Source organism: Mytilus californianus, unplaced genomic scaffold, assembly GCF_021869535.1.
Source record: "Mytilus californianus isolate M0D057914Y unplaced genomic scaffold, xbMytCali1.0.p SCAF_9, whole genome shotgun sequence".
Lineage (NCBI taxonomy): Eukaryota > Metazoa > Mollusca > Bivalvia > Mytilida > Mytilidae > Mytilus > Mytilus californianus.
This window is the reverse complement of record NW_026262745.1, coordinates 79,642,006-79,665,991: the sequence shown is the minus strand read 5'-3', so window position 1 is coordinate 79,665,991 and position 23,986 is coordinate 79,642,006. Positions and strand designations below refer to the sequence as shown.

General features: G+C 32.0%; 1 protein-coding gene across 1 annotated transcript; it reads right to left on the bottom strand.

The window, feature by feature from the left end:
• Nucleotides 1–597: 597 nt before the first annotated feature.
• Nucleotides 598–23,836, bottom strand: LOC127714236 (alkylated DNA repair protein alkB homolog 8-like). The gene is made up of 10 exons (XM_052220279.1): nt 23,711–23,836; nt 19,744–19,987; nt 15,591–15,710; nt 12,904–13,095; nt 12,185–12,255; nt 9,735–9,985; nt 8,070–8,136; nt 5,127–5,282; nt 3,225–3,374; nt 598–1,231 (listed from the first exon to the last, which is right to left on the bottom strand). Exons 1-10 carry the CDS (start codon nt 23,834–23,836, stop codon nt 626–628), a joined length of 1,983 nt encoding a protein of 660 aa, XP_052076239.1. The 3' UTR covers nt 598–625.
• Nucleotides 23,837–23,986: the final 150 nt, after the last annotated feature.

Sequence of the window (23,986 nt, the reverse complement as noted above, 5' to 3'; positions counted from 1 at the left end):
GATGACAATGTAGCCAGTAAAGCAACATTCGTCGCATGAAAGACATAAATGACTTCAAGGACAACAGATATCAGTGTACAAGATATGAGGTAGCCAGGTCTTCTACATTTGAAATATAATGCTTTATGAAAAGAGCAAATGCAGCTGTTTGATCAGCTCTTATGCTCTTCAATCTGGGACATTAATCACAGTTGAGACAAAAAATTTGAGTGAAGAAATAAACTTTAAATGAAAGTCATGTCTCAAGAATGTTTGTGGAAGGGTAGGAAAGGACTTCCAACCATACTTTCTTCAAGTAATATTACATATATCAAAAGGCTATACAACCATTAATTACCCACAACAGATGTCCAAGATTAAAACTCATTTTAATTGAACATACCTTAATATCAAAGCAACTTATTCAACACTTTTTAAAGCAATATCTCATTGAATCATTTTTTACTTGTGTTGTATACAAAACAACTCCAAATGTTAATCATATTCTGCCAAAGAATAAAGGGGAAGGATATCTTTTTTGGTGATGTAATGCATGTTTATTTTCATTTTAAGTGTATCTATCCCCTATCCAATACTTAGTAATGTTGACAAAATAAATAATAAATAAAATTTATTTTTATATTTATCATTGTTTCTGGACAATAACTGCCCAGTTGCCTTGATCATAATATTTTTCAAGCACACGACATCCACTTATTCTACAACACATTTCTTCTAATTCTCCTTCCTTAAAAACATGATAGTATCTATGGAAACTTGTGGTATTATTGTCCTGATCTTTCCTTTCCCATGGCACCAGAACATCTTGCTGTTGAAAATAAGTTCTATTTTTATGCACAGTCAAACAACAGTTTGTTTTGTTGTCAGCCTGACTGCCAATTGTTCCATCTGTCCCTTTTCTATCACTACCATCCAATGAATCTTTCTTATTACTTTGACTATCACATGTTAATTCACAGTTTGAATCATTTTCGCTCTTTTGGTTTATAAATTGACTGTCACTTCGATTTAAGTTTTCTTTGCTTGCTGATGCCCCACTCTTTAATTGGTCAGAGCAGTTGACATGACTGTTCAAACTATGATCTTTGTCAGTGTTATGTAATTTGCTCTCTTTCAGATATTTGGATTTTATTTTGTGACGTTCCTGTTCCATGGCCCATACATATATCAGAAGTTTTCCACCTGATCGTAAGATTCTCAATAGTTCTATTATAGCCGCCTCTCTTCTTTCCTGTAATGTAACAAACAATTACAATTACTCAATAAAATTTCTGATACTTATGCTTTTAGTTTTATAGTTTCTTAGCTTTCCAATCTTGATGAGAGTGACTGATAAATTTCCTTTGTAGCCAATATATTTCAAAGGATATGTGTCATTATATTTATTAAAGAATTATTCAATAAGATTTCTAATAATTACCAAGTGCCCTGGTGGTAGCCCTACTAAATTCAAGTGTGGAAGGATCTCTGCTAGATAAACTATTGAAATACTTTACAATAGGTATTTACTGCATCACTATGGTTAGAACAAAATCAGAATAATGTTTATGAGTGGGCTGATATATGTCCTTGTTGATCATTAACTTCTGAGGTAGCAACAAGCAAGTTCAAATTTCAGTTTTGTATAAAAACAGGATATATTCCAATGACATTAAATCCAATCTTCCTTATGCAAGTAATATTTGTCACTGAACATAAATCAATTATTTACTTCATAACTATTTGGATTATATGTATATCTGTTCCTACATTTATCTTTATCATTGACTTTTAACTGTTTCTCTAAATTGTGTATGGAACCATCCTGGAAGACAATCTGAACATAAAAATAAGAAGATGTGGTTTGAATGCCAATGAGACAACCATCCACAGGAGACAAAATGACATAGAGTTTGAACATTATTTTAGCTGTTAGAAACCCTCATAAAACTACTTCAATAAGAAATGACTTCAAAGCCTCAATGCTGGATGTAACATGCAAATATGAAAAAAAACCTAAGTTATAAATACCAGAGAGGGAAATGTGCCCTGCCAATTCTTATTCTAAACTGTAAAACAATTTAGTTTTTATTCTGAACATCTATTTTAGAAAATAAACAAAATTATAACATATTAAAGAATGAAATAAATGTTTGTTTTTTATAAGAACTGCTTTACAGATTAAATCTGCAGATGACAGGTCTACGGTAGTATTGTTGGTGAAGAAATAATTTCATCAATTTATGTTGTTACAATTGAATCACACAATGAAATGACATGTAATTTTGGATAAAAATTGCATCCTTTACTTAAACAGAAATTATAATCTAAATAGTTTCAGACTAGTTCACATTTACCTGGGTAGGCTTGCAATAAATTATATCTTGTATCTCCCTCATGCAAAGCTCTGATTCCTTGCCCAGCTTTGGCTATACTTTTTGGTCCTTTTTTGTTTATAGCTCTTCATATTTTTAATAAGCTTTTAATTTTCAAATATTTTGGCCTCGAGCATCACTGAAGAGACATTGATTGTCGAAATGCGCATCTGGTGCAGAAAAATTGGTACCGTTTATGTTATTCCATAATACAATAATAATATATATACATATATATTTGGCATTCACATAAATCTATCAATTCATCAGCAAAATATGGAAAATGAAAATAAATATATAACGTTATAGAGGGACATAACTCAAGAACGGTAAAAGTGACGCCACCCAAATTCAAATCTGATCTGAGTTTTGTGGTAATAAGCATTGTGTATAAGTTTCATAACATTTGGTCGAGGCAAACTTAAGTTAGAGAACGGAAACGAAAAATTAAGCAATTTTTCCATTTGTAAAGGGACTTACTCTAGAACGGTAAAAGTGATGCCACGCAAATTCTTTGTTTTGTGATAATCAGCATTGTGTATAAGTTTCATAACATTTGGTTATGGCCAACTAAAGTAAGAGAACCGTAACTAATTTTGGGACGTATGGACATACTGACGTACAGACAGACAAGGGTAACACTTAATGCCCCCTCTGCTGCGGCGGGGGCATAATAAACTTTTCACTCAAGGTGCTATCTATTGATCAAGTCCATATGATATAAAATTTCAATATTTTTTGATAAATTAAAGAATGTTTAAAAAAGTTTGAACACAGACTGAACAGTGTTGAAGGCACTAACAGAATATAGGTTCACTTTGTCTCACCTCCACAACTTTTGTCATAGGCAAGACAAAAAATACCATTTACCTGAGTGGACATATGATGAATGACAGCTATACATATACAGAAATCAAAGGAACAGGAACGTAATGGAATGTGAAGCACATCTCCAACATACACCTCATGGGACCGCTGATGACAAATCTCAGAGAGGTTAACACTCCTGTCTGAACCAACCTACAAAAAACCCAATAAATACGGTATATATATGGAATAAAAAAATTGTGATCAAACAGAATTACTCATCTGGTTTGAGACAGTGCTATGTACAACAAGAGTGCACATGCTGAAATGTCTTGCCTGTTTTACTGACCATTGATTTTATGTTGAAAGTCTTTTAAAGATAAAGGTTTTACTAAAAGTATCACATAAACTTTATATTCTTTAAGATCCATGACAATAAGGTCAAGGTCAGATAAAAACTGTCAAACAGACATGTACACCTTACAATTATTCCATACACCAAATATAGTTGACCTATTACTTATGGTAATTGTAAAACAGACCAAAACACAAAGCTTAACGTTAATTAATGAACCATGAAAATGAGGTCAAGATCAGATGATACTGGCAAGACAGACATGTACACCTTACAATCATTCCATACACCAAATATAGTTGACCTATTGCTATGAGTATATTAAAAACAGACCAAAACACAAAAACTTACTACTGACCAATGAACCATGAAAATGAGGTCAAGGTTAGATGCCCCGGTTAGACAGACATGTACACCTTACAATCAACACATAAACCAAATATAGTTGACCTATTGCTTATAGTACTTGAAAAACAGACCAAAACACAAAAAACTTAACATTGACCAACGAACCATGAAAATGAGGTCAAGGCCAGATGACATCGGCTACTCAGACATGTACACCTTACAATCATTGCATACAACAAATATAATTGACCTTTTGCTTATAGTTCTTGAAAACATACCAAAACACAAAAACTTAACATTGACCAATGAACCATGAAAATGAGGTCAAGGTCAGATGAAACCTGCCAGTCTGACATATACCCCTTACAATCATTCCATACACTACACATAGTTGACCTGCTGCTTGTAGTATCTGAGAAATGGACCTAATCACATAACTTTAACCTTGATTACTGATCCATGAATTGAGGTTGAAGTGAACCCTGTCTGACGGACATGTAGACGTTGCAAGGAACCCATGTAGTAAATATAGTTATCCTATTGCTCATAATAAGTGAGAAATATACATGACAAAAAAACTGAATTTTTTTTTCAAGCAGTCGCTGAACCATGAAAATGAGGTCAAGGACAATGGGCATATGACAGACAGAAACTTTGTAATATAAGGTATCTGCATGCAAGGTATGAAGCATCCATGTCTCCTTCCTTCTGAAATATAAAATTTTATACAAATAGTTTATGCCGCCGCTGCCTGATAGTAATCCCTATGTCTCGCATACTGCAACTTTCGTGGCAGGCGAGACAATAAAAACTCTATCTCTTATAAAATCACTACTGTGGTTTCATTTATTTCTCCTGAATACCAATTTTCATGGATTGAAGAAAAAATATATTTTCATTCATACTTGAATTTGTGGTTTTGCCAAAGTTTGCATCTATCATGGAGAAATTTCTACTTCATTGAATGTATGTTGTTACTACTATCTGTAGTTAAAGCATCATTATCTCTTACCATTACATTCTGTAACATTCATGAAAGGGGAGACAACAAACAGTATCACATCATACACATTTCTGCCATAATTATTTTTTTCTGTTCTTAAAAATATTTTTTAGTTTATAGGGCAATATGTTAATGTTGCATGTTAAATAGTTCCAATGTTCTAATCAAAACACTTAAGAGATTAAAATAAAAATGTCAAACTCTAAACAAATGTATTTTATAAATTGAAATATTTGTTTTTATTATCATTTGCTCATACCTCATAAACAGACTGATTGAGACCAAGATATTTGCCATTTCCACAGCCTATATCTGCCATTAATGATCCTGCAGGCATATCTTTGATAAACTGAGATATCTTTGGCCATGGTGTGTGTCTTGTTCCACTGAAATGATCTGCTATTTCTTCATATACCTGTAAAACCAGCACTTATTACTTCAATTTACACAATATTGGATGGTTAAAAAAATACAGTAAATTATTTACATTTGCATATTTTTAACTTGCAAACAATTACTTTGAGATCAAATACAACTTGAAACTCAATAAGGGGACTTACATGAAAATCAAGATTCATATGCAAAAAGTTCTGAAAGACTTTTTGTGATAATGTTTGTCAATTACCATACCAAGCCATCTTGGTTGCAAATTGGTGTCCTATTACTTTTAAAATTCAAGAAACAATAGCCGATAGCAGTTTTAAGTTGTCTGTGTGGGAAGTCCCTCACCTTTTTATGATTAAGAAATATGTCTTCATCCTACAAATGCTAAAATGAAACATTTATAAACCTTCACCATTATGGCATAATGATAACGACCAAATAATGTTAATAAACTGTTGACACAAAGATATGTCTCGTCTGTAGGCAGAAAATTCAGAAAAAGACAATCTTATTGACAGCAACATTGCTAATTAATTGAAAGTCACTGGACTATAACCTAGGGGGCAGGGCCTGGAAATAGTTGTCAAACTGATATGTACTGATAGTAATGCAACTTTATAGAAAATACCATTGATCTTTCACAAGTAGTTCCTATCAAACTAACTTAAGCAGAAACTTAACAATTGTTGACGCCTACGGCAACGACAATGCCGCTGTTGCCTGACAAGCAACACCCATGTCTAGCCTTCCACAACTTTCGACGCAGGCGAGACAAAAAAAACAAGAGATCAAGATTTGACAGCAGTATCAAACCTTTAAGAAAATACAGACTATAGATATTAGGTTCTAACTGAACTTATTGTGAATCAATGCATCAAGATAATTAGATTTAAGGTTTATGATCAGTGATTTTGCTAGCGCTCGTCATTTTCGTCATTTACGATACGGTTTTCAAAATGACGAAAGTATTCCAAATCAATTTCGTCACTTAAATTTGGAAAGAGTAAAAATATTTTCGCATGAAAATACTATAATTCTACCTGTCTTATTGTTTCTGACAAGTTTACGACCCTCAGCTAATTAACATTTACAACAGGTGTTATAAGTTGTGATTACAGATAATCTGCTTATCGCCATTGGATGGGTCACTAATCCATTAATCATTTATCAACCTCATAATTGATCATCATAATTATTTTCCCCAGTAAAATCAGTCAGTCGGCATTTCAATTTCAATATTTATCAAACGAGCACAATTGGCAGTTAGTTTGTCTTAGTTTCGTCATTTGAGTTTTCCCTTGGACAGTTCACATTTTAATTTCAATATTTCTAAAAGATCACAATTTGCAGTTTGCTTGTCGTAGTTTGGTCAAATGAACGTATTTTCGTCATATTTGATATAACTTTAAATCAAAAACTTTGGACAATTTTGATTAAAAAGATAGAACTTTATTAATAACATTCAGAAATCTTTTCACGAGTCAAACAGGTGCTTCCTTTACGATGAACTGTGCATGCGCGAAAGTATTCTTATGAATTTAAAGACACTAAAACGTAAAATACAAAATAATTAAGTATCAAACTAACCAAGAGAGACAAATATAGTTCTTATTTAGCAAATTTAATTTAAAAAATGATAATTTCCTGCCTTTTTTTAAACACGAACCAGTCTGTAGATGAATCCGGATTCATTCTGAATTTATTATCCACTTGTCACTTCCAGTTTTCATTTCATTTGGAAATCGAAAGTAAACGTGTTCTAGTTATGATAAATTTACAATTTAAAGTCATTAGAATTGTTCCAATTTTCCAATAAGGATTTGTACATGTTGTACAAATCCTTGGTTCCAACTATATAGAATTAATTCTAAATATCGCTTTAAAACGTTTTTAAGGATAATGAGTATGAATAATGCAGTGAAATAGTCCTTACAAGTTCATTTATGCTGTGATTCCTGGTTTAAAAAAAAATGGATCCCAACTTTTGCTGATTAGGAATGTACCCTGAAACTAACTGAAGTGAAATTGTGAACTAGATTTCTCGATCTTATATCCTAATCTTCGTATTAAAGTGCCACATCAGTCAAATCATGCAGTAACTGCCTAGTATGCTTAAGTCCTTCAAAGTCTGACAAAGATGTATAGATAGTAATATACATCCTAGGTCCCTTGCTGCTACCCAAAATAAGGTTAATTTTCATCCCGCGCAAAAGTGACTAAAGCCCTCAAAATCCTAGCTTAAACCCTGTTTATGATCACGCCTGTCAGACAGCCATCTTCACACAGATCACATATATTTAACTACTTATAATATTAACAGTAAACTGAACTAATTATTAAAACTTAATGATCAATGAAACATGAAAATGAGGTCAAGGTTATCATGTACTAAAAGTTAATGTTTATCAATGACCTATAAAAAAATATGGTAAAAGTAAGAGTAAAATGATAATAAAAGCTGGATAAGAAAAGTTAGACATGCTGTTGGTAAGATTTAAGGGGTCACATTGGATAAGTATATATATATTTTGCCTTTTATACATTCATCATAAGAGAGACCAAACAAAAAGTTCAAGTGGTTCAAAGAAGATATGGGATTTGTGTTTTTAACAAGTACAATATTTTTCTCTCAATCAAAGTATATGGCAATATGTTTTATATGAATATACAATTGAATAGAACATGATTATGAATTTAAACATACAGGGTTTATGAAAATACCTTTTGTTAAACATTTTAGCTTCATAAAACTGAAAGGCGGAAATCCATTGAATGTAAATTAAATAAGTGTAGCCTAAAAGCAAATAGTTTCCATTACCTGCTGAACATGAGAATTCTCCAATTTTTCTGCATCTGTTTGACATTTTGGAAGCATTATACTTAAACTGAAATGAAAAGAATCAGAACAATCAAGATATTAGTGTTTGGAGGCTAAAACAAAGGTCTCAGATTTTTATTGTGCCCAGTACATTTTGATATTTCAAGATAACAGTGTGAGGGATGATCACTAACATAACTAGTTGATGGGCTTTTCTAAAGTCAGGATATTTGTCAGCTGTTATAAAATTTACTTACTGCTCTTTGTTCATTTAGGAATTCGTTGTTGACAGTAGATCTAATATAGTCTCTGTAAAATGTTAACTAGTCTAGACTTTGTGTGATAAAGAGCTTGAAATGGTCAAAAAAAATTTTCTCTATTTACTCAAAGGATCAAATGTTAAATCATAGTGCTTTATTCATGAGCAGTCAACAATCAACAAAGAAAACTAAAACCAAAAATATATTATTTTCAATATTTCTTTAGGCTCATATCATTCAAATAGTCACATTGATATGGTTTCAGATGGAAGATTAAACAAAAAAAGACACAAAAGAGACAATTTTTGCATTATATGGTTACGACCAAAAATATGTCGATATAATCCCTTCTGGTCAGAGGCCTAGACTACTGACCAAAATTTCTCAATCTCCTGATCTGAGTTTCACAGTTTATCACATGCATGTTAATGACACTTGTTTTAAATTAAAGCCAAAGTAAACCTTATCGGGATTGGGCTGGTTTTTTTTTTAGGTCCCTTTTGTTATATATCTTCTGAAGTATTCAAACAGCCTTGGCTTTCAACATTTTGGGTTTGGGCGTTTCTTATGAAGACAATACCAGAAAAGGGTACCATATCTATAAAATGTTAATTTCTTATGGAGACAATACCAGAAAAGGGTACCAATCTATAAAATGTTAATTTCTTAAGGAGACAATACCAGAAAAGGGCACCAAATCTATAAAATGTTAATTTCTTATGGAGACAATACCAGAAAAGGGCACCAAATCTATAAAATGTTAATTTCTTATGAAGACAATACCAGAAAAGGGTACCAAATCTATAAAATGTTAATTTCTTTTTGAAGACAATATGTTGAGCTCAAAATTTTTGTTTTTTTTTCTTTTGGTTTATAATAGTGTTGTTGGCCTGCTGACTGAATGATGTTTACCAATCATCTTCTTTTCCTGTTTTGAAAACAGAAACTTAACTGTATATTATGGTCAATCAAATTTTAAAGCCAAACGTTAATCGATCTGCTTTTCTACAAAAGGTACAATTTATATGTATCATTAAACTATTTGTTTGAGACTGAACGATAGATTGTCCAAGTGTCAATACATGTAATAATGCTCATTGGCTTAAATCTTCTATACACATACTACATATCTTATTTGTCCACAACAGTATTGTACATGTATATTCAGTTATATTATCTTTTAAAGATTTTAACTTCAGACCATGACCATATCAGAAAACTGAAAATAAAGAAAGTTACTGAGAGAAAATCTGAAATTCCACAATTTTCAGCTTAATCAGATGAAACAATATTCTGAAATGACAAAAAGTAAAATGGCTACTAAAGAATGGATTTTGCATTTTAAGATCAATAACATAATTGATTGGTGCTTATTTTAGATATGCCTAACATCTAATCAACTTACTCTGAAGTTTGGAATGGTATGGTTCTACCAATTCTATCTTTTGGATGAATCATTTTTCTGAAAGTAAATGATACCCTTGTTTCCCTCATGACTAAATCTAAGCCATCAGCTGTTGTGATAATATCAGACTTTCGTGGAGTTATACCATGTGACCATAGATAACGTGACTCTCTAGTCATAATAAACAAACTACGTCTGGGTAACAAAACAGATATTTGTTGACCCTCAGGATGACTGAACTCCATTACAATCTATAAAAAGAATAACATAGGTATTATGTAAGATACCAGTCATTCCCAAGGTCGCCGGACATTGGGCAAAGACCAGTATAAATTGGTTTGGTCCAGTTAAGTGATATGCATTACTGGACCAAATTGACCAGTAAAATTTTTAATTTTGTCCAAATCATATGTGTAAATGTCCTGTAATAAAGAATCTGGTCCAGTTAAGAAGAATTGATTACTGGACCAAATGTCCAGTTGATTTCTCAAAGCCTTGGGAACCACTGAGATACAGAAAATCATAATTGACTACCCCATCCATTACAGTTCTGGAAATAAATACAGGGATCATTTGCTATCTTTTACTGTTTATAAAATTGAGAATGGAAATGGGGAATATGTCAAAGAGACAACAACCTGACCAATGAGCATAAAACAGCCCAAGGCCACACAGCGAGAAAATCCTGCACCCGGAGGCGGGTTTCACCTGGACCCTAAACAAAAATGTGTACTAGTTCAGTGAAAATGGACATCACACTAAACTCTGAAACATATAAATGAACTAAAATTAAAAAAACATACAAGACTAACAAAGGCCAGCGGCTCTGGACATGGGACAGGCGCAAAAATGCGGCGGGGTTAAACATGTTTTGTGAGATCTCAACCCTCCCCTATACCTCATGTAGGTGTGCATTGAATTTTGATGTATGTTTTGTTATATGCATATAAACTGTATTGCTTTTGGAAATAAAGTATTATTGAAATAAACTGTTAACACAGAGATATGTCTCGCCTATTTGTTATTTTGATAATGCAAATGTTGAAATTAAAATTACAATACTTCAACATGTAAGTTGTGCAAATATTCAAAGTCAATGAACCATGACTGAATGTACAGGGCTAAACAGTCTCCATGGAAATGAGATGTGCCAATGCTAATACAACTGCAAACCAAATACCATTGACTTTTCAAAAGTCGTTCCCTTTAAACAAACCTAAACACAAACATTAACTTGTAAACTATGTAAAAGTTTCAAAGTCAATTAACCATAATAAGGGGTAGGGGTTATATAATCTCCATGGAAATGAAACTTACAAATGCTTATACATTTGCATACAGAATATCATTGACTTAACATTAGTGGTTCATCTTAAACTGACATAATCACAAACTAATACATGTAAACCAAGCAAAAGTTTCAAAGTCAATAGACCATGACTGAGAAGTAAGGACCAAATGTTCTCCATGGAAATAAGATGTGCTAATGCTTCTACAACTGCATACCAATTATCATTGACCTACCACAAACGGTTCCCCTTAAACTGACCTAATCACAAACTAATACAGGTAAACTAAGCAAAAGTTTTAAAGTCAATAGACCATGACTGAGGGGGCGTGGCCAAATAATCTCCATGGAAATGAGATATGCCAATGCTAATACAACTGCATACCAAATATCATTGACCTACCACTAGTGGTTCCCCATAAACTGACCTAATCACAAACTAATACATGTAAACAAAGCAAAGTTTCAAAGTCAATAGACCTTGACTGAGGGGGTGGGGTCAAATAATCTCCATGGTAATGAGATGTGCCAATGCTAATACAACTGCATACCAAATATCATTGACCTACCACTAGTGGTTCCCCATAAACTGACCTAATCACAAACTAATACATGTAAACTAAGCAAAGTTTCAAAGTCAATATACCTTGACTGAGGGGGCGTGGCCAAATAATCTCCATGGTAATGAGATGTGCCAATGCTAATACAACTGCATACCAAATATCATTGACCTACCACTAGTGGTTCCCCATACATTTGTAAACTGACCTAATCACAAACTAATACATGTAAACTAAGCAAAGTTTCAAAGTCAATAGACCTTGACTGAGTGGGTGGGGCCAAATAATCTCCATGGTATTGAGATGTGCCAATGCTAATACAACTGCATACCAAATATCATTGACCTACCACTAGTGGTTCACCATGAACTAGACCTAATCACAAACTAATACATTGTTGACGCTGCTGTCGCCGTCGAAGCCGGGAACAGCATACCTATGTCTCGCTTTTTGACTCCGTCAAGGCGAGACAAAAATGCTGATACGTCCATTTACATCAGAATTTTGGTACCTTTCATCTTTAAGCAGATTTGTAAAGGTAGATCATATAACAATGATTTTTGGTTGAAACCTAATATTTAAAAACACCTCAAAACATTTACCTGAGATAACAAACTTAATGACATTATTCCGTCTTCAAAAGCTGATGGTGTATCAACATGTGGAGGAATTCCTACAAAATAAAACTGTAAAATTGATTGCATGCACACAAAGTGATTACAAATTTACTAGTAGTGATAATATATAAACATGCTAAAACTTGAAGGAAGCAGTAATGTTCATTTAAGTAATTACAAGGAAATTTATAGGAATTGCCTTATAGAACTTACTGGGCATACTTTCAAATTATCATAAAACAACCCATTTTTAGAGCTTTTTAGTTGATTGATGCTGTTTAATTAATTTATATATCCCATATCTCCTACTATTCATATAATATTGTAAATTGGGCCCTTTTTGTCAGTCACAGTCAAATGTATGAAGTGGTTTATCATGTCCTCATCCTGGTTTATTTTATAATTTAATATAATAGTAGTTAATAAGGATGCTTTTCATTTCTTGTTCACATACATTTCTGGAGGGTATTTCTTCATTGTATAGGTATATATGTTTACCTTTAAGTATTTACCTTCTTTCCTAGCAATCTTACCTATCATTCACCTTTTTATTAATTACACCCTATACAGAACATTTCATATTTCTAATACCGACCTTGCCCCTGTACATTTTTGTTAAACTGGCCTTCTCCTGTACACTTTTAAAACAATGACCTTGCCTCTGTAAATATTTGTCCCATTACAGTAAAGTTTGTTAAACTGACCTTGGCCTTGAACATATTTGTTCACTGTAAGCTGATCTGGAAGATGCTTCACATATCCTGTTTGAAGTGCCTTCTGAAGTATTTCATTACATTCTACTGGTATAGACTGAGGGAGAGGGTCATCAGCATCAACATCATTAATGTCATATCTAAACTCATACCCATAATGCATCACTTCTCTGTACTTCAACTCTGTGAATATATAAATAAACCAGAATTTTGATAATATATATATATATATAAATAAACAAATACAAAACCTGCATTTTTTCTGGTACCAAAGATTTTCCCCATAAATAGAACTTTCAAAATCAATGTTAGTCCAATTTCTCTAAAATGAATGCATTTAAAAAAAATCATTAGAGAAATAGATTCTAACAAAACCTTGTTGAGTACAAAATTCATTCATTCTCAATATATAGATTTTCAAATTGTAAAATGCTTGGTTAACAGCACGTTTTATAGTTTTAAACATTAACAAGAGTGCACACGCTGAAATGTCTCGCCTTCTTTACTAATCATTGATATTATGTTGATAGTCCTAAATATAAAGCTTTATTACAACTGTCACATAAACTTAACATTAACCAAGTAAACTAAACATTGACCAATGAACCATGAAAACAAGGTCAAGGTCAGATGAACCATGCTAGGCAGGCATGTACAGCTAACAATTCTTCCATACAACAAATATAGTTGACCTATTGCTTATAGTTTAAGAAAAACAGACGAAAACACAAAAACTTAACACTGAGCAATGAACCTTGAAAATGAGGTCAAGGTCAAATAAAACCTGCGTGACTGACATATAGATCATAAAATATTTCCATACACCAAATATAGTTGAACTATTGCATATAGTATTAGAAAAAAAGACCAAAACTCAAAAACTTAACTTTGACCACTGAACCATGAAAATGAGGTCAAGGTAAGATGACACCTGCCAGCTAGACATGTACAACTTACAATCATTCCATACACCAAATATAGCTGACCTATTGCATGCAGTATTAGAAAGAAAGACCAAAACTCAAAAACTTAACTTTGACCACTGTACCATGAAAATGAGGTCAAGGTCAGATGACACCTGCCCGCTAGACATGTACACCTTACAATCATTCCATACACCAAATATAGTAGACCTATTGCATACAGTATAAGAAAAACAGACCAAAACACAAAAACTTAACTATAACCACTGAACCATGAAAATGAGGTCAAGGTCAGATGACACCTGCCAGTTGGACATGTACACCTTACAGTCCTTCCATACACCGAATATACTAGACCTATTGCTTATAGTATCTGAGATATGGACTTGACCACGAAAACTTAACCTTGTTCACTGATCCATGAAATGAGGTCGAGGTCAAGTGAAAACTGTCTGACGGGCATGAGGACCTTGCAAGGTACGCACATACCAAATATAGTTATCCTATTACTTATAATAAGAGAGAATTTAACATTACAAAAAATCTGAACTTTTTTTTCAAGTAGTCACTGAACCATGAAAATGAGGTCAAGGACATTGGACATGTGACTGACGGAAACTTCGTAACATGAGGCATCCATATACAAAGTATGAAGCATCCAGGTCTTCCATCTTCTAAAATATAAAGCTTATAAGAAGTTAGCTAACGCCGCCGCCGCCGCCGTAGCCGCCGCCGCCGCCGGATCGCTATCCCTATGTCGAGCTTTCTGCGACAAAAGTCGCAGGCTCGACAAAAATCACTAGAGTTTAAATATCATAAGCAATGGAATTGTATGGTAAAGCATACATTTTTAATTTTAAATAATGGAGATGGTATGATTAAAGGCAAAACTGGCTCTACAATCATTTCAAAATATTTTCTCCATTTTGCACACTTAAATGTTGAATCTGTGCACTTCAAGAAAACATATTTGCATACAAAGCATAGAAGTAAAATGAAAATTATTGCACAAAGTTTTAACTGTTTAACACACAAATGATAAGAAATATTATCCTAGAGTTTAGGTTAGATTAATTAATTAGGTCAATAAACTAGTAACAATAGATTACAACCACAGAACAGACAAGTTACAAGGAAATTGTATTCTTCATATCAATCCTCTGATGTGTTCTGATGTTGATAGTGGTGTTTTAGACCGTGATGTGATCTCATGCTCATCATATTGTCAGTGTAAACTGAATATCAGGCCAAAAATAAATTTTAGAGTGTTTGATGTTGCCTACCTTCCCAGCTTTAAAGCAGTCTACCCAAACAATTTTATGACACAAATCAGTTCAAATATTTTTTTTAAAGATTTTTTCCTGCTCTAACGTCTTTTTCTTGTTTTCTTGTCTAAAACATGTAACTTATGTTGTTGGCCAAAAAAAAAAAAATCCCTATCTACCTACCCAACCATAAAAGGCATGGGTAGGCAACATCAAACAAAGAATTGTTTAATGATGGCCTCAACTGAATCTTTTCTGATTGTATAATGTGATTTTTGACAGTGGAGTTGTCTAATACTTACGATTATCATTTCGCCAGTGTAAACTGAATATCAACTGATTCTCTTCTGCTTCTATAATGTGATGTTTTAGAAAAAGAAATTATCTTAAACTTACGATTATCATTTTGCCAGTGTATACTGGATATCAACTGATTCTCTTCTGCTTCTTTATTATGATGTTTTAGACATTGAAGTTATCTTAAACTTACGATTATCATTTTGCCAGTGTAAACTGGATATCAACTGATTCTCTTCTGCTTCAGACACAAAGTTTTCAAGTACAATCAGTCCAGGTGGTAGGTCCTTACAAGGTAAAATATCAGATGGAACTATAACAAATAAATATAATTAATGGTTTCATTAATGTAAAAAATAACAAATTTGATAAGCAAACTACTTTAGTAACCAGTCAGAGATATAACTCTATAGGGTTATTACAGAAAATAACTTGTGTGTGTTATTACAGATACTTTCATGAGTTGTCTACTCTTTTTCCTTAAATTTTCTAAATCTGCAATAACATATGTTTGTTATTTGTAAAATAAATCAAAAATATTTTAATTTATTATGGGCTCTAGGGAACTCTTGAGACTTTGCGCAGAAACTAAATGCATAGCCTTGATAATTAATTCTTTAATTATATTAATACATTATTGATTAACCATGGTAAATCAATGAGACGAGGCTTTTAAGGGATAAAATTAGCTGTAATAACATAGCTTAGTTATTAAAGGAATGTAACCTATAAAATGAGACACTTGGGAATTACTGGGAAGCTTGCGCAGAACCTCATTACATGCTCTGGTCATTATTTCTTACAATAAATTAAAATACATTGTAATTAAGCATGTTGTATGTCTGAGAAAATGCTTTGGAGTGATATAGAGAAGCTGTGATAACACCCTTTAGTTATTACAGGCATATTTTTTCTGTAATAACACATAGGTGTACTATGCAAAATTGGCGAACTACGAACTGTTATATCTTTCTTTAGTTAAGTATACATAAAGACAATAGTAATATCAATAGAACTTGTATGCATTTTAACTAAACTAGTGATGTATATTGTCCCTTTGAAACATGTAACATACATATGTTATCACAGTTCTTTGATTTTAAGTCCACAATAACAAATGTATGTTATTTTTCTGTTATAACCCTATAGAGTTATATCCCTGACTGGTAACCTTTGTCAGTAATCATGATTAGTTAGAAGTTTCTCAATAAATCATGCAGTGTAAAAATTCCTGTGTGATTTTGAGAAAACAGACAAATCTAAATGATTTAACTTTATCTAATTGACAATATGACAGATTATTCTATTGTTTCACTCTTATTCCCTAACAAAGACCAAACAGGAATGACTATCAAATAGTTTATCTGTGTGTGCATTCATTATGAAGAAAAATCTTATCTAATAGTCATGACAGTTGCTTCAAATTAGATCTTTAACCTGTAAAAGTGTGCATTTACTAGTTTTCATTCTGCAGCAGAATTAATGTGCACTGATAGGGATAAAATTAAACTTTAAATCATAGCAAAACTCTTGACAAAACTCTAAATTTTTAAATATCAGAATTTACAATAGTGGTATTGACTGAATATAATGGACAATATTAGTCCCTGTCTTTGACCTTTTTCAAACATACAATGTAAGAGACATGACAGATGAGGAAAACCAGAAAAATGTCAAGACAGTTGAGGGTAAAATCAAGACATGATGGACAAGGGTTTCCAGGGTACAAAACATACTAACTAATCTTAATACCTAAGAGTATTTAATATCTAAATCTTGCCTTCAAAGTTGTGTTTGATTCTTTTTCACTATTCAACTTTTATAAATGTACTCCTGTATAGAGGTGACCTATCTACTTAACATGCTCAAAATAGTTAATTTTTAAAAAGACATTTAAGGAACTTGTAAAAGTTACATATCAAATCCATGTTTCTGATTTTTTCAATCAAAGCTTAAACTATTTTCATCTCTATACACCTTTAACAAATTTTTGACCAACCATAGAACTTGAATTTTAACACCTAAATGAAATAAAAAAAATTAACAAACATTAAAGAAATAATTATATCATTTCTACTCAACAGTTTAAAAAAAAACCTTTTAATGAATTTCATGGTACATGAATGTTTATTCTTTAGATAACTTTTTTTTCTTTTGTTTTCCTCTTATAGTTGATGTGTTTCCCTCGGTTTTAATTTGTAACCCGGATTTGTTTTCTTTCAATCGATTTATGACTTTTGAACACCGGTATACTACTGTTGCCTTTATTTATGTATACTTCTTTACTTTTCTCTTTCACTTTCAGTCTATTTGTTGCTGAAATTATAATACAGTCCATCAGAAGTGTTTACACTCTTTATACATTAGTTCCAGCCAGGTTATTTAGCATAAATTATATGTTGATGTGCCCAATGGTTGTCTAAAACCTTTATTGTTTTTGTATATTGCAATGAGATTGTAGGGCAAGTACAACAGTAGTTGTAAGATTTCTTTGTCTGTTATAGTTGTTGATATTAACCGATTGTTTGTGTTCTTCAATGTGAACATGGTGAAGATATAGTGTTATCAACATCGAGCAAAGATTTTCACTCAAATTAAGCTAGGGCAGTCTTTAACTTGTATTGAGGCAAGTTTGAAGGCCTTAATGTGATTTTGAGATGAAGAACACAACTCTTCTTTCCTTAATTTATAAAGCAGTGTTCTCCCCAGACCATTAAAGGACCACGGGCCCGCGATGTATATTTTTTTACCGCGGTGGTATCGTTCTTACCGCGATGTATAATTTTTCTCCGTGGTGCTAAAATTTTCAGTTAAAAAATCGTAAATCGGTAAAAAAGTGTTAAACGACTTGTTTAATCTTTTCCGTGTGGTATAAAATTCCAGGTGAAATTTGACCAGTTCAAACCAGTTCAACACGGATTGTTTACACCACGTGATCGATTTACCTTTATGAGGTTAACCTTTGTTGATTGGATTTAATCGATGTAATTAACACTTTTTACATGATTCTTTCGTGTTTTAATTTAGAAATCATAACTTTATGATCATAGATAACTATTTTAAGGCTTCACTCACCACCTGACAAGTCGGCAAATACTTTGTACACAAACCGTGTGACCCGATAGTTGTACACACGACGGTACATATTTTGTACATTATAAAGTTAGCTCAATACTTATATTATAGTTTTATATGTCTCTGATTAAACCATGGCCAAAATTATCTTTAATTATGACATAACATAGTTATTGCATGATATTCCGGTTTCAAACTGTCAACAAGTAATTCAAAGGGGAAGGATCCCATGACCCAGTTAGTTCATGTAGAATATTCAAATTTATTTACAATTAACTGCAATCTATTCTATTTTATAAATAAAATGCATGACTGTACCTTCAAACTGGATATCTATATCCATATGATCATTAATGAATAACAAAAGTGATCTTGCAATTTTAATCCATAAGCACATGTTAAATCTATTTATATCTACTTCCTGTCATTTAGGCGGGAAAATAGGGAGACTTTGTTGTTGACATTGAATATGTTACTTATAGATCTATAGACCTAAGATAAATTTATAGATTTAGGAATTCTTTTTAAATGGATCATGACAAATAAAGATTTAGATTTCAGTGCAGTATTAAGTCTGTATCTATGTTTGATCATCACCAAAGACAAGAAAGGTTAATATTTACATGTACATGAAATCTATGGCAAAATGTTTAAAAATTTGTGAAAAATTTCTTTTTATTAAAATTTAAGATAGAAACTGGTTCAAATTATAACACAATTTTGTTCTTGTTAATTTTATATCTCCTTATGACAGGAATCCTTTCACATACAACAACTTTCTTTCTAGAAACTAGAAAGTATTTTTAAATTGAACATTTTTGTTCTCTTTTGAATCTGGGAACAGTATATCTAACAATATATATGTTCCTGTTTGAATGATATTTTATTTTTATTGATCATGGATAAAAGATTTAATTACTTTAAATTTAGATGAATATTATGTAATGAATCATGTTTTATTTATTTTCAAAAAATATTAAAAAGAATACAAACTGTTTTATTGATCTTTTTAACCAATAATATTCTGACATAACACAGTACCACAGTATTAAAACAAAACAAGAGACATAAAAACTGCAGTAACTAGAAATATAGCGACGCCACGCTACACAACTGATTGTATGAATCATTTCACCAAGCTGTTCACACGTGTTACCCTGGTGCTATCCAAAAATCCTGGGGAGAACACTGTAAAGTGCATGTAGGGAATTTTTGTCATGATGTCCATTATTTTCTGTTACATTTTTTGGTAAAGAGAAATTAAAGTTTACCTTTGTTTACATATGACAAATAAAGTATCACATAATGTTTTCTCTTTCCATCAGGGGGCATCTCAAGGCCATTATATTCTGTAAAACTTTTTGTTGCATCTTCAGCTGTTTTATAGCAGACAAATGAGTATGGTTTCTTTGGCAACATGATGACATCAATGAGAGACCCATTTGTGTAGAGAGCTGTTGAAATTTCTTCTCTACTGACAGAATTGTCAAGTCCACCATTGTGAACACATAAAATCTGTAATGAAAAATAACAAATTATATTATTACTTTCTTTAATATGATATTATTGCATCTGCCATCATGGAACAATTACTTTTTTAAATGTTTTAAATTGCGATGAAATATTTTGCGGAAACTTGTTTGGCTTTAAGTAATTAAAGTAATGGCGAACAAATTTGCATACAAATGTAAATATGTCTATTAATTTTTTTATTGTTATCTGTTATTGAGGACTTCTTCCTTATACATACATTGAAAATTTCGAAATACACAGTAACTGACCTACAGAAGGGGTCATACACCTAAACCAAACATTTGTATAGTAATCATTGTAATACTATACTAATCCATGACCTTCTTCTTCAGTTGTGTAAAACAAAACTTTAGGATAATTTAACTTAATCTAAAATGTAATGTAATAAGAGGACAAAATGAATCCAAAATCGTTATCTTTTTTTCAAGTCTGTAGCATTTGCGGAAATCCTTTCAAGCATTGTTTCTCTTTTCCAGTATTGTTTTGTCTACGGACTTCGTGTAAAACTTTGTCAAGAGTATTACGATTTCCCGCAATTTTGTACATTACCAACCTGTAATTTGAGGCAGGTGTTTCCTGTGAAAGAGGTGGAATATTATGTTTGTTTAATTGAAAACAAGTCTTAAATGCTAATTCAACATAAAATTTTATAAGATAGGAAACAAATGGAAAAGTCACCTGATAATTTATATGGAATGATTTAAAACACACTGACATGTCTATCCTCTCCAATCTCCAATTTCATTTAAAAATAATTATAATTTTAATTCTAATATGACGTTCTTCTTTCGCTTTGTAAACAAAGCCATGTTCTAATTCCAATAAAACATGGGCTGCACGTGATTGATGTCACAATTGAAATAGCAACATCAGCTGTGTTTTGAACAACGCCGGAAATCAAAATGGACATTTGTTTTGGTATTGCTTGCAAGGAAATTAAATAAAATCATTCTAAAAGTAAGTTTACATGTTTCTTTTCATTTGTTTTTCATGAAACAGTTGATTTTCTATAACATTTTGGCTTCATCAAATCAAAATGGATGCCTTTTGAACGTGAATTATAGGTCCGCTTCGAAGAAAAAAAGTTCTAAATTTTCCTATTAGAATCGAAATAATTCTATCATGCCATGCTCTATGGCATGCTAATTTTAATATGGGTAGGCATTATATTTGTCAACATTTTACACCTCGCTAACGCTCGGTATAAAGATATTGACAAATATAATGCCTACCCATGTTAAAATGAGCATAGAGCAAGGCATGAAAGAATTATTTCTTAATTAAACAACACTTTAATAAGATAAAATGCTACCTGAAACAAACAACGTTTCTTAGTTTATATAGTACCAACATGATTTCCCATCTTGGCTAATACTGATTGAGCCAAAGAAGATCTTTCTAACTCAACTAGTTAAGACTTAGTACCTTGTCATGTTTATATTACCTTAGCCATATTTGGCACAACTTTTTGAAATTTTGGGTCCTCAATGCTCTTCAACTTTGTACTTGTTTGGCTTTCTAACTATTTTGAATTTAGCGTCACTGATGAGTCTTATGTAGACGAAACGCGCGTCTGGCGTATTAAATTATAAGCCTGGTACCTTTGATAACTAATTATATATTCAATTATACAACAATAATGAACCATAAATAAATGCACAATAACAGTAAGAAACTCAATATATAAAAATCAATACACTTATGAACTCAAAATTGTTAACTTTTTTTCTAACATTTATCTAACAGTTGAGATGGTGCATAATTTACCCTATTCTGTTGACAGACACTGCCATGATCATGATGATGTAAGTCATACAATTTTCCAGCAAATTTGTACATGTATACCTGATTATCAAAAAGAATAATGAGGACGACAGTGTTCTCCCCAGAAATTTTGGATAGCATCACATTTGGCGTAAATGAAACTCAGAAACTACCAACTTAATATCTAGTACAAAAAAGGACTGTTTTTTATATCAAAAAGGAAGAGAAAGTATCATATAGCAATAAAATTTCAATTAAAAAACTATTCTGTTTATCATGTCTATGAAATTCATTGTTTCCTGGGACTAAATGTATTAGTCCCAGTTGTTTCTTATCAAAATGATATATATTTTTAGCAAAGTTAAGCTACTTTAATCAGTTTATTGAAACAATGCATTTACAAAATGAATACATTTAGCAAGGAGATCTAACAAATAGCCTGTTAATGCGTGTGGAATGTGTAGTTTTCTCTTTTGGGATCAATAATATTCTGTCAGCTGTGCCATTTGTGCGTCCAGTTATTATCTTAAAAATGCGGATTTTGGTCATAGCTGGTCCGCTTCCGATGAATCCCGTATCCGATCCGTAGTTTGTACAAATAATTCAATGGTGGTCGAAGAAAAAGTAACGAAAATAAACAATGTTTGACAAGCGATTAGGAATGAATATGACGCTTTTAATGCAATAAATGGATGAAACATTAACTAAAGGCAATTTTGATCACTTTCTAATGAAGTACTGTGGATTCATTATTATTCGTTGGATACCAATTTTCGTGGGTTTCGTGGCTACAGGTGAACCACGAATTCAAATGTTCAACGAATAGCATATTTTTAATAGGCTTTGTATACAGAGATTGGCAAAATCACGAAATCAAATATCCACGAATATGCAAGTATTTAGCAATCCACGAAAATTGATACCCACGAAAATAAATGAATCCACAGTATGAAACATATTTTGCCGAAAATCAAAATGTTTAATATACGCTCTCGAGTAACAAGTACCGGAAGGGAAAGAACATTCTTCTTTAAAAGTTGTTAGTTTGAAATATCATACGACCAAACCTCTTTTCTACAGAAATAAATCATTTATATCTTTGTAATTCTTCACTTATTAATGAAAAATTGCTGTTTAATCGACGTGAAAACAATTGCCTAATTGTACAACTTGGTTTGGTCAGCCAGGTTGTCAACATCGACGTACCCCACATTGTTTTTTTCTTCTCTTAGAAGACGGTTATGCCAAGATGCAAACGTAGATTTCGAATTGTTTATGATTTTCTGATTACATTTTCTCATGTCAAAATTTGAGGTTGGACAACATGTTACTAGTCATGTCATAATTGTCAGCTTGGAGTATTCATATCCAAACAGTTATCACCCAAAGGGCAATTAACACCTATTTAATCACTCTTAATTGCCTCTATTGTCCGACTTGAAGGGATAACAATAAAAGGTGATATAATTTTTATGATCACAAGTGGTATTTAGATGAAAGTTCAAAAATTAGGACATCGTTTTGCGGCATAGAGACAAGAAAAAATAGCATCCTCAAAATAATTATAGCGTCACGGAAATTATTATAGCGTCATGGGAAAAATTATAAAAACGGCCTGGGGAGATCACTGGACGAACATTTTAAATTCATTCTTTTAAAATGAGCCTAGAGCTTAAGTTGAAGTTATGCTTTTATATTTTCTTGAAAACTCAGAAAAGTAAGTGGAAATATGGAATCGTCCCAGATGTTGGTCCTTATAAATTTGCTGTTAACAGGATATCAAAAAATATTTTAAGGGTTTGCTGAATTAATTTTGAAAAAAATAAGGAAGCCAACACTCAGCAACAGACATGACAGAGATAAACCAACTTAGTCCCTTTTCACAGACTCACAGGTAACACCTGCCTCAAATTAAAGTAATTGCTTCACAGTATGTTAAACCTTTGTTGGTGTTTCAGAAATTTGTATCCCTTCATTCTTTTCTAACATGTCACGAAACTTCATCTGCTTTTTCTTTAATTTTTTGTCCACTTTTGACATTTTCGTCACGACACTGGGCGCTGCCATCTTGAATTTAATCTCTAATACAAGTTTTATATAACTTTATTTATTTGTAATCATTTCAATTTTGAAACATTGTTCTTTTTATTTATTTTATTTAATATTTATATGGTATTTTGTAATGTTTTGTACAACAAAGAATATTATTTAGAGATT

What these genes read in the sequence shown, in the direction of transcription:
- LOC127714236 (XM_052220279.1), bottom strand. Translation starts at nt 23,836, where the DNA reads ATGGCAGCGCCCAGTGTCGTGACGAAAATGTCAAAAGTGGACAAAAAA. An exon ending in CATTAAGTTTGTTATCTCAG is followed by an intron (nt 9,986 to 12,184) that starts GTAAATGTTTTG and finishes TTCTTTTTATAG; the next exon opens with ATTGTAATGGAGTTCAGTCA. An exon ending in TCAATCAGTCTGTTTATGAG is followed by an intron (nt 3,375 to 5,126) that starts GTATGAGCAAAT and finishes GGTTTTTTGTAG; the next exon opens with GTTGGTTCAGACAGGAGTGT.